The 15763-nt window shown below is 34.3% G+C and overlaps 1 protein-coding gene across 5 annotated transcripts; it reads right to left on the bottom strand.

Annotated features, from left to right (window-relative positions):
- Positions 1-8560: 8560 nt before the first annotated feature.
- Positions 8561-14888, bottom strand: LOC126674798 (uncharacterized). Of its 5 annotated transcripts, XM_050369314.2 has the most exons (9): positions 14335-14617; positions 13846-13960; positions 12856-13012; positions 10743-12762; positions 10070-10666; positions 9754-9811; positions 9044-9121; positions 8869-8956; positions 8561-8786 (listed from the first exon to the last, which is right to left on the bottom strand). In XM_050369314.2, the coding sequence occupies exon 4, from the start codon at positions 12283-12285 to the stop codon at positions 10813-10815; it is 1473 nt and encodes a 490-aa protein (XP_050225271.1). In that variant the 5' UTR covers positions 12286-12762; positions 12856-13012; positions 13846-13960; positions 14335-14617; the 3' UTR covers positions 8561-8786; positions 8869-8956; positions 9044-9121; positions 9754-9811; positions 10070-10666; positions 10743-10812. The 5 variants fall into 5 exon arrangements, 4 of the variants coding, with proteins under 4 accessions (XP_050225271.1, XP_050225272.1, XP_050225270.1 ...); XM_050369315.2 differs by lacking the exon at positions 14335-14617 and adding an exon at positions 14625-14888 and having other exon boundaries at positions 10070-12762; XM_050369313.2 differs by having other exon boundaries at positions 10070-12762; positions 12856-13024.
- Positions 14889-15763: the final 875 nt, after the last annotated feature.

Raw genomic sequence — 15763 nt, 5'->3', positions numbered from 1 at the left:
CTGGGACAATCGTCCCTCGGGGACGATTGTCCCTGTGCACCATCGCCATCGCCAGGCGATGGTGCACAGGGCCATCGCCATCGCCGGGCGATGGCCCTTGAAAAAAATAAATAAAAATTTATTTTTTATTAAAACAGTTAAAAACGAAAAAAATTAATTACCGGAGGTTCCCGTCTTTTATTTCCAGTTGATTGCGACATAAATCGGCTACGGTTATCGTCGGGATTTTAGGTTGAGTTTTAGAGATTTTTGAGTTGAGAGGATTTTTGTTTTTTGTTTTTGAATTGAAATTATGTTAGGGGCATTTCAGTCAAAACTTGGGCGGTGGGTAGTAATTTGGGGCGGCGAATAGTAAACCCCTTGATCAATCTAGTCTTCAATTTTGTCAATTGGGATTCAAGATTCATCAAAAGTTATTGGATGGAATCTGAAAAGGTTCGACCTTTTTCTTTTGGCCTTCGTGTGTTTTGAGACTTTTAATAGTTGTTGTGAGATTAGTCGCAGCGGAACAGTAGAAAATAAATTAGAAAATCAAGCTTATGATAAAATATAGAATCGAACTAAAAAATAAAACACAAGATTTACGTGGTTTGTTAATGACAACTCCACGGGCAAAGAAACGAGTTTTATTCATTAATAGATGAAGAATACAAAAGAACGGTAGAAATTTTTTTAATGCTCAAACCAACAATAAACTCTAATAATGCTTTGGTCGTATTAATAATCTGCCTCACACTTTTAAATTCTATAAGCCATGAGCTTGTCTATTTGTAGTGTTCAAAATAGGTCAAATGAATAAAAAATTCAAATCCGAAAAGGATTTAGACTTCTTTTTCCTACACAGACCCAGTAATGACATAATCAATATTCAACACATATAAGGATGAATTAAAGTCTAAACTAATTAGAATTTTAAGAATAATCCTAACAATAGTTATTAAAACTTCGTTCCTTTAGCTTAATGTTTTATCTCAGAGAAAATTTATGTTTCTTTCGTGTTCTTGTTATAAAGACTGAGAGATCCAACTGGCAGACCTGTGACTCGGTTTGAACAGGAAAGGCTGTGACTGTATTTGGGGATGAGTAATCTCCTGGTTCGAGTGGCTGGACCAGTGCTGCTAGTAAACCAGCGAGAGAAGGAGTACACAAGGTGGAGAAGATGATGACTGTGACAACCAAAGCTTGCATCTTTGCAAGCATTTCTAGTGAGAGAATAAAGTATTGATAATCTGGGCTCGTGATGTTCTGTTATTTTAAGAAACAAAACTTTGTTTATAAGGAAGAGGATGATAAAATGGTTGTGTTGGAAAAGATGGTAAAATAACATATTTACTCTCTTAATTTTTTAGGTTTTTCAAAAGAGAATTGTGATGAGCCATTGTGACGTGGCATTATTTTTTGTAGTTAACGGCAGTTCTGTTACATAAAAGAGAGTGTGTCACACCCTGATTTTTCTGTCCTCGTAAGAGTCTGAACATGTTAATAATGAAAGTATAGGGATCCATCAGTGACGAACTTTAGAATATGGACTTACTGAGTCAAAATGGTAAAATAGAGGGGCTTTTAAATGGGTTTAGCCAATTTTTTATAGATCAACACATGTGGCAGCAGTAAAGGTCGAACATAAACACCCATCATCGACGAAACTTGCTACGCTAAACCCGCCGTGAAACAAGGTGAGGGATTGAGACAGTATTATCTCCAACATATTCACGAGCTTCAGCTTCTCGTCAAGCGAAAGACCCATAATCTTAATCGCCTCCAAGCCCAGCGTAATGAGCTTAATTCTAAAGGTATTTGTTTTTACCTTAATTTTTCATTCTTTTTAATTGGTTTGAATTGGGAATTTGGGTGTTGGTTATTTACATTGTTAGCTAGGGTTTGTTGTTATAACTGAGTTGAATACTTTAGGAAATTTTAGTTTCTTTAATATGTTTGGATCTAGAAGGTTAGCACCGAAATTAATTACATCGAAAGGTGTCCTGTTTACTTGGTTATTGATGGATACTGAATCCTATTTTACTTATAATGGAGCCGAGTCGCAGGAGATCTATTCTCAGACGACACCAGACTCCCGCCCAAAGGGCCGAATCCACCGGATTCACCTTGACTGGAATACATCATTCGACATCATAAAGACCGAATCCCTGAGGACTCGGACAAAGCACGTCGACCCCGGGATTCGGATAAGATCTCCAAGATCTACGCATATTCGGAGTATCTGTCCTATTTGGATACAAATTCCAACTAAGGAAGATAGCCTTCAACTTAGGAAGACGAGACTGTTTAGGAATATCTTCCTAAATAGGATTCCTGTCTGAATAAGGAATGACACTCCTAATCAGGGTCAAACCCTACTAAATAGGAATCACTTTCCTACTACAACTCTGCAAGGTATACATTCGACTACTATAAAAGGAGCCTGAGGTATGCCTAAACACACAACTTATAACAAATACAAATATTTTCTCTTAAGCCTAAACTGACTTAAGCATCGGAGAGCTAATCGGACAAACCGTCCGATTAGCCATCTACACTGTTTTGCAGGATTAACGCCGTCGAGATGCCGGAATTCATCAATTGGCGCAGTCTGTGGGAAAAGCTTAACAATTTCGAACTTGAAAAAGCTTTTCTGAACCCAAATAAATTCTTATTGAAGGATGGCATCCAACGGGATTAATCTGAAATAACAATATATAGATCCAACAGATCGAAAGAGTTGAAAGAAAAAAACTGCGTCGTAATTAATGGGTTGGCCAAAATTAATTGGTGTCCATGAAGCATATGTAATTGATAAGAGAAGCACGTGAATATGGGAATTGAAAAAACGAAAAGGAAGCAGGTAATATCATATTATTGATGGAAAAAAGAGAGGATAAAGTGATTAATTATTATGAGGGAGGCATGCACGTGGAAAAGGAAGCCCCATGAATGAAGGAATTTGACAGAGTTCATATTATGTTGATTATTGTCCAAATTCAAAGGAAGCAGGAGGTTTAATAAGCATGACTCTTTATATTTAAAAGAGATGCAGGTTTTCGGCCGTGGAATGGCCACTTAAAAGCACGTCAAATTACTGGATTAGACAATATTTTTGAGACGCTCATGCCTCGTTCGAAACACTATAAAGGAAGCAATTTTTGATAAATTTGAAGAGTCTCGAGAAAACTCCAATAAACAATACTGCATTCTGACGGAGGATTTTCTAACATCATCAAAATCACATTTGAAATTGACGAATCAGAGATATTATCTTATTATCAACGGGAGTTAAATCACGATAAGTCTTTCTTTCCAGAATCTATTTATTTTGCTTATGAATCTACTTATTTTGATTCTAAAATATCAAATAGAGAATAAACTATAGTTTAAATTTCACTTTTATATGACTTCAATTATTATGCTTTTAAATTGAAATTTGATAAATACATTATATGATTGGAAAAAGTAGGAAAAAGGAAGAATAAAGTCAAATAAAACTAAGAAAAAAAGAGAGAGATATATTCGGCCCAATCCTAAAAGGATAGATTCGGCCGAATCCTAAAAAGATAGATTCGGCCGAATCCTGAAGAAAACCCCAAGAGGGAAGAAGAGACGAGATGTCCTAAATACCAGAAAATTAGGCGAACAACGCCCAACAAAAAATAAAGAACGAAATGGATCGAGAGGCGAAAAGTGAAGCGACCCAAGACGCAAAGAAGGAGATGTTTCGAAAGACAAACCGAAGGCGAAACAAACATATAGATGGAGAGAAAGTTTTGATCAAGAGCAAAACCAGTCCAAAAACCGAAGGTCAAAATGTCCTAGAAAGCTGAAGGAAGAAATCGCCCAAGAGACGAAAACGAAAATTGAAGAAATGGTCCAAGAACCGAAGGTTAAGATGTCCCAGAAGGCAAAGGAAAAAATCAAAATTGAAAAAACGATCCAGAAACCAAAAATTAAAGATCAAAAAATTAGAGGAAACACCACCGGAAAAATAAAGAAGAAGGGCGTAATACCCATAAAAACAACAAAGCAAACGAGGAAAACGGAAGGAATGAGGAAAACAAAGACAATGCCAAAAGATCACAGAGATACCATCAGAAACAGTGAAAACTAAAACGAAGCCATGAGCGGACCAAAAATTCAAGAAGAGAGAACGAAGGGAAAATACTCCAAGAATAGCAAAAGAAAAGGAAGAGCAAAAGTAAAAGAGCCCCACAGAGTCGATCTAAAAAGAAAAATTAAGAAGACAAAGGCGAATCCTCTGAATTTGCACATCGAAGTAAAACCACATATGTAGCGGATATGGAAGAAAATATAGTCAAGGCGTTAAAGAACATCAAAACTGAAGAACTCGACTTGCACGATGTGAAACTGAAGTGCTCACCTCTATCAACACAATAAAAGGAAGAACGAAACGGCCCTAGAGGCGAAGAGCGAAAAGACCTGAGAGACAAAGAAAAAGTAGGCGAAGGAAGAAACCGCCCAAGAGGCAAAAATGAAAATTGAAGAAAAAAACCCCAAGAGGGAAAGAAGAGATAGATTCGGCCGAATCCATGAAGAAAACCCGAAGAGGGAAAGAAGGATGAATAAGGTAGAAGTCAAAAGGCCCATCATCAAGTATAGACTTTTTGTCATACCCGATGGTGTCAATCGCCCGTCGTCAAGTATAGACGTTTTGTCATACCCGACGGTGTCAATCGCCCATTGTCAAATATAGACGTTTGTCATACCCAATGGTGCGAACTATCTTTAATTCATACAACGAAGCAAAGCAGAAAGGAATCGGAACAAATAAAGGCGAAACGCCAAAAAAACAGAGTATAGAATTACTCTAAAATAAAGACGAAACGCCTAAAAAACCAGAGTATAGATTTACTCTAAAATAAAGGCGAAACGCCCAAAAATTGGAGTATATATTTACTCTCAAAATAAAAGCAAAATGCCAAAAACAGAGTTTAGATTAACTCCAAAGGCGAAATATCAAAGATCAAAATCAACTCGAAGCAAAATAAAGCGAAAGGCGAATCAACTAAATAAAGCAAAATAAAGCGAAAGACGAACCACCAAGAAATAGAAGAATGCGAAAGCAAGATAAGCGCCGAAAAATAAGAGAAATGCGAAAGAAAGACAAAACGACAATCAAAAGGAATGCGAAAGATCTCAAAACAGAAGATCGGGTCTAAAAATGATTCGGGTAAAAATAAAGCCAAAAGCCCAAATAAGGCGACTCGCCCAAATCAACGAATCACAAGCAACTCGCCCAAATCAGAAGAACAAATCTAAAAAAGGAAGACAGTCCGCCCAAAAAGAATTAAAATCAAGGAAAATCGACGAAATAAATTGAATGACCTGGTCTCAAAAACGGGCATAAATACCCTATGAGATCAGCGTATTTGTGGAGGAGCCTGAAGGACTCATATATGTACAAAGAAGAAAACAACCCAAAATAAAAAAGAATTGCAAACAAGAAGAGTCACCTCGAAGAAACAATTACTCATTAAAAGAGTAAACATCAGCTAGAATAAAAGACTTCGATTAATGAAGATAAAGACAAGCACAAAGAACACAGGAATGTTGAAATATGAAAACCAAGAAAGGAAGAATAAAGATCTCAACAAAGAGGAAAAGAATAAACAAATAAAATTCAAAAGGCCGATGGATCGAATCACAAAATTGATTGGAAATTAGAAGACAATTGAAGAAATTTCAAGAACACAAAACAATCAAGACATGAACAAAGGAATACCTGGAGATAAGCCATCAAAATAAATCAACGAGATTCACCAAGAGTCTCGCCAAAAGAAGAAATCAAACACGAGAATTAAATATTGAAGATGAGAATAAAGGCAAAGCTACTTTCGAACAACCAAGAGTAAAAGATGAAAAATGAAACAAATACAACAGTTTAAAGACAAAGGAAGATAGAACGAATGCACTTCAAAAAATAACGAATAGATAAACGACACATGCGAAAAAGGAGAAAAACTAGAATCTTGCTCAAGAAGCAAAAAGGAACGCCGGAATACAAAACGACTCGCCTCAAATAGAGCTGAAATACTCCAAGGCATAAAATACCATGACTTCAGCTCACTTGCGGGGGGGCTAATGATGGATACCGAATCCTATTTTACTTATAATGGAGCCGAGTCGCAGGAGATCTATTCTCAGACGACACCAGACTCCCGCCCAAAGGGCCGAATCCACCGGATTCACCTTGACTGGAATACATCATTCGACATCATAAAGGCCGAATCCCTGAGGACTCGGACAAAGCACGTCGACCCCGGGATTCGGATAAGATCTCCAAGATCTACGCATATTCGGAGTATTTGTCCTATTTGGATACAAATTCCAACTAAGGAAGATAGCCTTCAACTTAGGAAGACGAGACTGTTTAGGAATATCTTCCTAAATAGGATTCCTGTCTGAATAAGGAATGACACTCCTAATCAGGGTCAAACCCTACTAAATAGGAATCACTTTCCTACTACAACTCTGCAAGGTATACATTCGACTACTATAAAAGGAGCCTGAGGTATGCCTAAACACACAACTTATAACAAATACAAATATTCTCTCTTAAGCCTAAACTGACTTAAGCATCGGAGAGCTAATCGGACAAACCGTCCGATTAGCCATCTACACTGTTTTGCAGGATTAACGCCGTCGAGATGCCGGAATTCATCAGTTATTTAGCTAAAATTTGACTTGCAGTAATTGGGTTGATAAATAATGATGTATTAATGTTTGATAAATAATGATGTCTTATGTTGGTGAAGCTGTCAAAGTAATGGGCAAAAATAAAGTGCTAGTTAGGGCATCTCCAATTCTAAGGCATCAATTAATATTAACTAGTCGTAAATCCGCGCATTTGCACAGAATTAAATTTTATATTCAATTTAAATATTAATTTATCTAAAAAATATATGGAAAATGTAAAAAAATCATAATTTGCAAACTAATAAAATAAATGAATAAATACATATTATAATATTCTAGCCATTTTATTTGATATATGATACATTTTTTTCTAATTTATATTCATTTATATTATAAAATATGTGCCCAATAATAAAGGATTGCAGATTTATTTTTTTCTTTTATAAGATTATAAAGTACTTGCACTATTTATGCGAAAATATGTTCAATAAAGTTTATTCACTTCAATTATTGCACACTCTAATTGATATAATTTTTAGGTTAAATAGGTTTAAATGCTATGATATGGACGTTTGTATTTTGCAGCTGAAGTAAGAATAAACAGCTTATCTTAAAAAACAATTTAGAAAAACCCATTTTAAATAAAACACTTATTTAATTTATTAAAGTATTTTTACTAATGGATATTAGAGAGTTCCGCATATGAAAAAAGGTCACAAATAGAATTAAACCGAATAATATTGACATTAACAGAACACCTATTAACTCTCTAATTTCTGACAACTAAATTTTTTAGCACAACTCAAATATAGCAAAACTAAGAATAAAATTCCCATTTACTCTTTAATTTCTAATAATGAAATTTTGCAGCACAACTCATACATGAAACTGGTCTTATTTTCCACGGTTATTTATCTGCTTCAATGGATGGATAGTTACGTAAAATATGGCTTTTGACATAAGTGGTCAATAAGGAAAAACTACAAGCTAAGCATAAAATACCTATTTACTCTCTAATTCCTAAGAAACTATACCTTCCCTTTATTATTATTTTTTTTGATGAGAACATAATATTATTAGATCAAATCAGAAGCGACGACAGCTGTAAGAAAATCAGGGTAATGGCTAGACCACTCATGTTGACCTGACATGGAACGGGCATATTGCGCTAGAACGTGCGCAGCCTGATTCGCAGATCGCCTTACATAAACAAAATTTAAACTAGAAAACTGTCTCGCCAACTCCACACAATCCACAATCAAAGGATCGGTCTCGGCTCTAGTAGGATTACGGATATCAAGAACGACCTCTAAAGCGTCAGATTCCACCTCAACACATTGGTTCACCTTTAACCAACTCAACGCTTCCCGAATCCCCATAATTTCTGCAATTCTCGGGCCATAATTGCCTTGAACGTTAACCGCTCTGGCCTTCAGCAGCGCTCCATTACTATCCCTAACTACACAACTGACACCAATGGATCACTACAACAAATTGTGCCTATAGGGGCGGTTTAAATCAAGTGTAGGGGCGGTTTAAACCGCCCCTACAGAGTTCTGAGACACTTTTCCAGACCGCCTCAAATGTGTCGTTTTTTTAGCCGCCTCTACAAAATAGAGACGGTTAAAGAAACCGCTGGGGTAGGTAAGGCGGTTTCTAGGGACGGTTTAAACCGTCTCTATGGAATATTTACATTATGTCAGTTCTTCCTGTAGAGTCATTTAAAACCGTCTCTACAAATTTATTTTGGACCCAAATTTTATTTATTTTTAGCACATTTTTATTTGCAAAAATTTAATTACTACTCTGATTATTATTATTCTATAATTAATAATATAAAATTGCAGCACTAGCAATGTTTTTGATAAAAAAATGATCCATTTAATTTGTTTTATTCATCTTGAAATGGTGAAGGTTCAGTAAAGTACTTGTATAAATTAAATGAACAACAATATTTATGAATTACACATGTATATCCTCTCTTTTTTAATCCCAGGGTATATCTTAATTCAACAAAACAACTAAATGTCTCTGTATGCTTCAGAATGTTCTTGTTGCTGGACTTGATTCTCATATGAAAAGTTGCTTGGGGAATTATCTTTAATCCACTTTAAAGTCTAGACCTTCAAATCATTATCTCACTGCAATTAAAATCAAAAATTAAGATCAAGTCTTTCAAGAAATCATGGATGAGCAGATTAGCTAACATACAGTGAGTTTTACCTGCTTATACCCTTGGTCGATAAGGTGAGCTCGGAAGTTGATAAGGAGAGTTCAAAAGTTAGTAGGCCATAGAAGAGCATTGTAGAATCTGAAAGAAGAAAAGGTATGCATAAGCCACTATACCATAGAAGAGCATTGTAAAATTTAAAAGTCAAGGTTTTCCAAGGTATCAAACCACATTCCCGAATTCTGAATTTCACCATTATGTTTGCATTTTTAGACATTTAGACAACTGGAGTGAAACAATAAAACCCTGCAGTAAGATAGAAGACACAAACATAGATAGATATAAACCAATTGAAGCAAATATGTTGTGCGGAATGTAAACATAACATGATACATCAAATTAAATATTGTATGAAGCATAAATTAACAAATGCACACGAAAAATGAGCTGATAATTTATTGCAAAGACGGCACGAGGCAACAACAGAGAAAAACCATTTCGGACTAACTTTGAGATCAGAATTATCAAATATAAGAAGCATATTAATGTAGGATTCTAGTAATATTAACACTTTGTCACAAACACATTGCATATATAATATCGTTACTCTAAAGACACGAGTCATAAACCAAAAAGAATCAAACTTAAGGCTTAACCTCAGGGTTCATGCCATCTTATCATTTTCATCAATCAATTTGCCTCCAAAGCTAAACATTAGGAACTTAAGAAAATACCCTATACAAATGAAAGCTAAGAACATCTCGACAGGAAGCTAACAAACCAAAACGAAATAATAATAACAAAAAAATTATTATCAATAATCTTTATTTCCTAAAAATTGCATGATACAGTCAATTCAACCACATTTTGGGACTACTGACCACAAGAATAAGAGATATCTATGAGCCATATTGGGAAGAGTGAAAATTGACCATTACCTGAAACTTCCACTCGCCGAAGAAATATCAAATATCAATATTAGTGAGCTCTCAAACTCTGCATATTACAACAAGAAGTAATATTAGCTTCTTTCTTTAGAAAACCAAACATTCAAAAACAGAGAGCGCATCATTAGATTTGACAATCATATAAGGATCTCTAGTTTTTCTTGTAGTTGAAACTGTCATCGATCCCTCAGCCTAATCAGCACGCAGATATACAAAACCAATCAATAGAACTAAATTGCACAATAATTTAACTAATTTAGGGAATTAAAAAACTAAAATAATAACTAACAGTAGAAAAACTTCATACCAGTTTCTAATCGTCTTCATAGAAACCACTTCTAACCCAAGTAGGCTGCTCATTCTCATCAAAAGCTTGATCACTCAAAGATACTAGGTTCGTATCATCTTCTTCATTCTCTTTACCCATATCAAACACATCCCTTGGAGAAACCCTCATAACGACATGCCAATTCACATTCTTAGGATCTTCCACATAAAATACTTGCTCAACTTGAGAAGAGAATACAAACGGGTCATCTTCAATTCTTGCACCCGTATGTATTTGACGAGAGAAATTCAAAAGAGTAAAACCACAATCATCTTGTTTAATTCCCATAGTACTATAAACATCAAACCAATCGCATTTAAACAATACTACTTTAAAACTACCATAGTAATTCAATTCTACAATCTCTTTCAGTCTACCATAGTAAACTAATCCATCTTCTTCAGCGACATTAATCACACCACTATTCTGAGTCATTCTTTTACTTTCTCTCGATGTCGTATGAAACCTCATTCCTTTTATAATGATGCCAGAATATTTCTTCACAACCTTGTTCGGGCCCCTCCCAAGTGCGATAACTTTTTCTGTTACTTTTGAGTCGCTCGCTAAGCTCAAAACCTATCATATTATGTATATTCAAATTTTGATAATAACAATTTATAAAGACGTTAGAATAAAAGCACATAATATTTACTTTATTCTGAAACCATTCATGAAACTTGCCATTTATCAACTTAGGAAGTCCTCAGATACTAATCGAGCCTTCAAATTATCCTTAGACTTATATTCAAGAGCCAATAATGTGCCAAGAAGATTATCACAAACATTTTTTCTATATGCATCACATCTAGATTGTGACGCAAAAGATTATATTGCCAATATGGCAACATAAAAAAAATGCTCTTCTTTTTCCACCAATTCATAGCGTTGGCAGCTTGCCTAACCTCTATGTTTCCCTCTTCATTCAATTCCTCTACTTGGTCACCTACCTTTCTTTTCTTTTTTGACTGCTTTCTTTTGAAAGGTGTTCTTGATGAAAATTGAATGTCATCTAATTGCTTCAAAACATTGCAACTATCGAGTCGTGTTGGTGCAATCCCTACCTCTTCAACGCCGTCAAAATTTTCCTTTTGTCGACGATAAGAATGATCCTCAGGTAACCATCGCCTATGACCCATGTAGCAGTGCTTACCGCCATTATATAGCCATCTTGAATGTGTAAACTCGGCACAACAAGGACAAGCAAACTCTCCTTTAGTACTCCAACCAGATAAGTAAGCATATGCGGGAAAATCATTTATAGTCCACATTAATATAGCCCGCATTTGGAACATTTGCTGTGTAAAAGCATCATAAGTATCTACCCCCTCCCATAATTCATGCAACTCTTGAATAAGTGGCTGTAAGTAAGTATCAATATCATTTCCAGGACCCTTCTCACCTGGAATTATCATCGACAATATAAAAGAGGACTGCTTCATACAAATCCAAGGTGACATATTGTAATTGACTAACACAACTGGCCAAGTGCTATATGACGTGCTCATAGTTCTGAATGGATTAAAACCGTCACTAGCCAGAGCAAGTCTTACATTTCGAGGATCACTAGAAAAATCTGAATATCTATCATCAATAGCTTTCCAGGCAGCACCATCTGCAGGATGTCTAAGCTTACCATCCTTCTTACGACCCTCTTCATGCCATAACATATTCTTGGAGGTTTTAGTTGAGGCATACAACCTTTTAAGTCTGGGAATTAGAGGAAAATAACGCAAGACTTCCGCTGGTTTTTTCTTGGTAGCTAAAGAAGAAGATTGAGGAACATTAGTTGAATCATTTTGATTACTTCCTCTAGAAACTGCCCATCTAGAAGACCCACAAATACGACATAACTCTTGGTTCTCAGTCTCACCCCAATACAACATGCAGTGATTAGGACAAGCATGAATCTTTTTGTAATCCAGTCCTAACGCTTGAATGATTTTCTTAGCTTGATAAAAAGACTTCGACAATGACATGCCCCCAGGAAATGCATCAAGTAACAACTCAAGTAGCATAGTAAATGATTTTTCAGTCCACCGATGTAAGCATTTTAAATGATACAAATGCAGGAAAAAGGACAAACTAGAAAATGTCTTACATCCTGGATATAATTCTTCATCTGCAGCTTTCAATAATTTCACAAAATCAACATTTTCCTTGCTAGAAGCTTCATGATGCATTCCTTCTGATTCCATTTATATACTACCATTTTCTATTTCCACCTCATTTTCTCCAGGATTAGAAATCCTATCAGTATCTAATGGAACCTCATTCGTTTTCCGAACTACATTGAAAGCATCATGTAGCAACCCAGTTACATCATCTAACATCCATGGATTCGATTTGGCCATAGTGCAATCTTGAACAGATTCCATTATGTCAGTAGAAGTGTGCATACCAGCTGATGATGTACTACTGGTGAAATACGCCTCCCCATGAAATACCCATCGTGTATACCCCTTCATGAAACCATTACATACTAAGTGTATTTCAGCCTCATCGTATGTTCGCAGATAACGGCTAACACAATTTCTACACGGGCACATAATTCTTCCATCTTCAGATGCATTATGAAAAGCAAAATCAAGAAAATTCTTAACCCCTCTTCTATATTCATCACTATGCCTTAGCTGGATCATCCAACTTTTATCCATTAAAACTAGCAACCTTGCCTATAGATAATATAAAGATTTAATAGAGTTTCAAAGTTCTATTTCGGGAAATATAAAGGAAATCGTAGGTATATTTGAATGTGATAAACTAACCTTAGGTTCAACCAATACGTCAGCGAGAAAAGATGTGAGAAACACCTTAAAAATTTAAAGCCTAGTAATGTTGCTACCACCTAGTTCCTCTCTTTAGAGAACTCATTAGATTTGAAGAAGCTTAATAGCTTCTTTACTGGATTGGCAGTGATTATATCTGCAAACTTGGCTAAAAATAATGAAAGTCGGAATAATAATAGAGTGTCCAAAAATTCAATGAATAAATTAGTTTTACTTATACTTACGTACATCATTAATAATGATGTGATTCCCTCTTAAATAAGTACAATACAGCAACAGTAATGGATAAAACAAAATTCATGAATAATACCAATCCTAATAGCATCAGTGAATAAAACAGAAATGTATTTACCTGCAACTGAAGAAATATTATATGCAGTCTGCCAAATTAAACAAATTAATTTGTTGATAATTTATGCCAAATTAATTAGTTGATATGCAATTAATTAGTTGATATGCCAAATTAATTTGTTTAAGGTTGTATTGGGAATTGCATTATAATTTATGCCAAATTAATTAGTTGATATGCAATTAATGCATCAGAATGCAAACTCATAAGAACTATTAAAGTTAGGTTTTCATGCATATCAATAAAGATCAACAATGTTTCGAGGGCTCGGAAAGGATAAGTTAATTACATAGTTTTCACATAGGTGAACCAATATGCATTTCATAAAATAATTCATATTTCATAGATACAGTTGCTTTCATGAAGTTGATTCCTGAGCAGGTGATTCAAATGCAATCCAGAAAGACCAATAAGCAGTATGAAAAGTTTCAGTTTGACAACTATAATCGGGCCTTATCAAGAATATGGATTTGTTTCTTCCAAAACCAAACACCACATATAAAACTAGCATCAAATATAACCAAAACCACAAATAAAACCAACACCACAAATTCTAGCATCACAGGGACAACAACAACAAATGAAAGAGTTTGTTGGGGAAATGAAATTCAATCACTTACCAATGCAGCAGTAGTAATTTGTTGTGAAGCCGAGAAGAAAACGCAGCAGTAGAGAGACAAATTTAATAGCACAATAGGCCCAAGGATTGCTCAAAATAAAAATAAAAATAGAAACCTGAAACAAAATCAAAATTAAACAATTTAAACCTAAAACAAATAGTAATTGAAATGAAAAAAGCTTAATTAAACAATTAAAACCTAAAATAAATTACTAAATATTTCAATTAAAAGATCTTACAACATCATCTAAGCAGTAGATTATCAAATTAGTTTCAAATGAATGTCTCAGATCAAATTGAAAAGTACAAATTCAAGGATTTAAACTATGATCTATCAAAAACGCTAGGGTTTTTCTTAAGATACAGAAAAAAAGAGCTCCCTGGATCCTAAAAACAAAATCAAAATCAATGGATTAAAACCTAAAACAAAATCAAAATCAATGGATTAAAACCTAAAACAGATGAAATCAATTTTAATCTCGCTACTGACCTCACAATCGAAGACAGTAATTTGAACTTTGAGAAAGCATCGTTGAATCGATGAAAAAATCAGTAAAGAAGAAGATTGTGCATCGTTGAATCAATTAAAACGTTTCAATATGTCTGAATCATCAATGAATCGAATAGAAAAGGAACAAAAAGGATCGAAGAGATAATATCGTTGAATCGCTGTGAAAAGCATAAAATGAGATCGAAGAAAAAGACATCGTGAAAGAGATTTACAAATTTCCTTTTTCACCCTTCATATATGTAGAGACGGTTTAAATCGCCGCTAAATACCTACGAAATTAACACCCGCCTCTAGTTAACGCCGTTAACTCCTGTATTTTATAAATCAGCGGCACTATTTTTAGGGTTTATCCCCTATTTGTGTCCCCTTTGAAACATAATTCTCCATTTATATCTTGAAAATTCATATTTCCATATTTGTGCCTTTTTTATGGAATGTCCGCAGAAAACTTAAGCGGACAGTCTATTTTTACATGCTGTCCGCAGAAGACTTCCGCGGACAGCCTTCATGCTCTATGCTGGCGCCAGCGTGGAGCATACTTGGGCTATTTAACATCGTCCGCATAAATGTTATGCGGATGACAATAAATTCTCTGACAACACCTTTTGTTTACTTGACAATATTGTTATCTTCATTTCCCACCTAATTTCCTTGAGAGTAATTAATTATGTGCAGCTTAAAGCCTTTTTGAAGTATATATATCGCTTTTGTTTTTATTTAATTTGGATAATTTTAGTAAATGACTGATTCATAAATGTGTCACAAGTGGGAGAAAATATAAAATAATATATATTTAAATACAATTTTTAAATATGGAGAACATTATAAATTTAAAGTGGACAAATAAAAATTATTAATAGACAAAACTATAATATTAAATCCATATTAAATTGCATGTATTACTAGAGAAAATCGACAATCGGATCCGTTAATTTTGCGAGTCTCGACTATTATACTCAACAAAGAAATAAAATATATGAAAATTTAGTATTTTATGTTATTTTAGTAATAGTCTAGTTCACATTTGTATATATTTTTTTCTAAAATTTTCTATAATAACAAAATATTTTAAGAATAACATAGCATATTTTTGTAATATTAGATAAATATTTTCTTAATTTTTTTCTCAATTTTTTTTATAACCACAATTCAACTTATCATGTAAATAAATTAAGAGTTTAAAATATATACAATTATCAATTAAATCTTTCGTCTATTTTATTTACCATCAAGTTGCCTTTATTTTAATTATGGTGTAGTTTTAATTTCTTAAGTTGGGTCAATTTCAATATTATTTCATTTCAATATGCATAACAAATACTATATTTTTTATTATAAAATCTATCCACCTCAAGCCACACTCATCGTATTATAACTATAAATAAAGAGAGTATTTTTTATTCTGAAA

This window comes from Mercurialis annua, linkage group LG3 (assembly GCF_937616625.2).
Source record: "Mercurialis annua linkage group LG3, ddMerAnnu1.2, whole genome shotgun sequence".
NCBI lineage: Eukaryota > Viridiplantae > Streptophyta > Magnoliopsida > Malpighiales > Euphorbiaceae > Mercurialis > Mercurialis annua.
Note: the sequence above shows the minus strand (reverse complement) of the source record. Positions and strands in the feature narration are given on the sequence as shown.

Excerpts from the sequence above, each read along its gene's own strand:
- LOC126674798 (XM_050369315.2), bottom strand. The coding sequence starts at position 12,285 with ATGGAATCAGAAGGAATGCATCATGAAGCTTCTAGCAAGGAAAATGTT.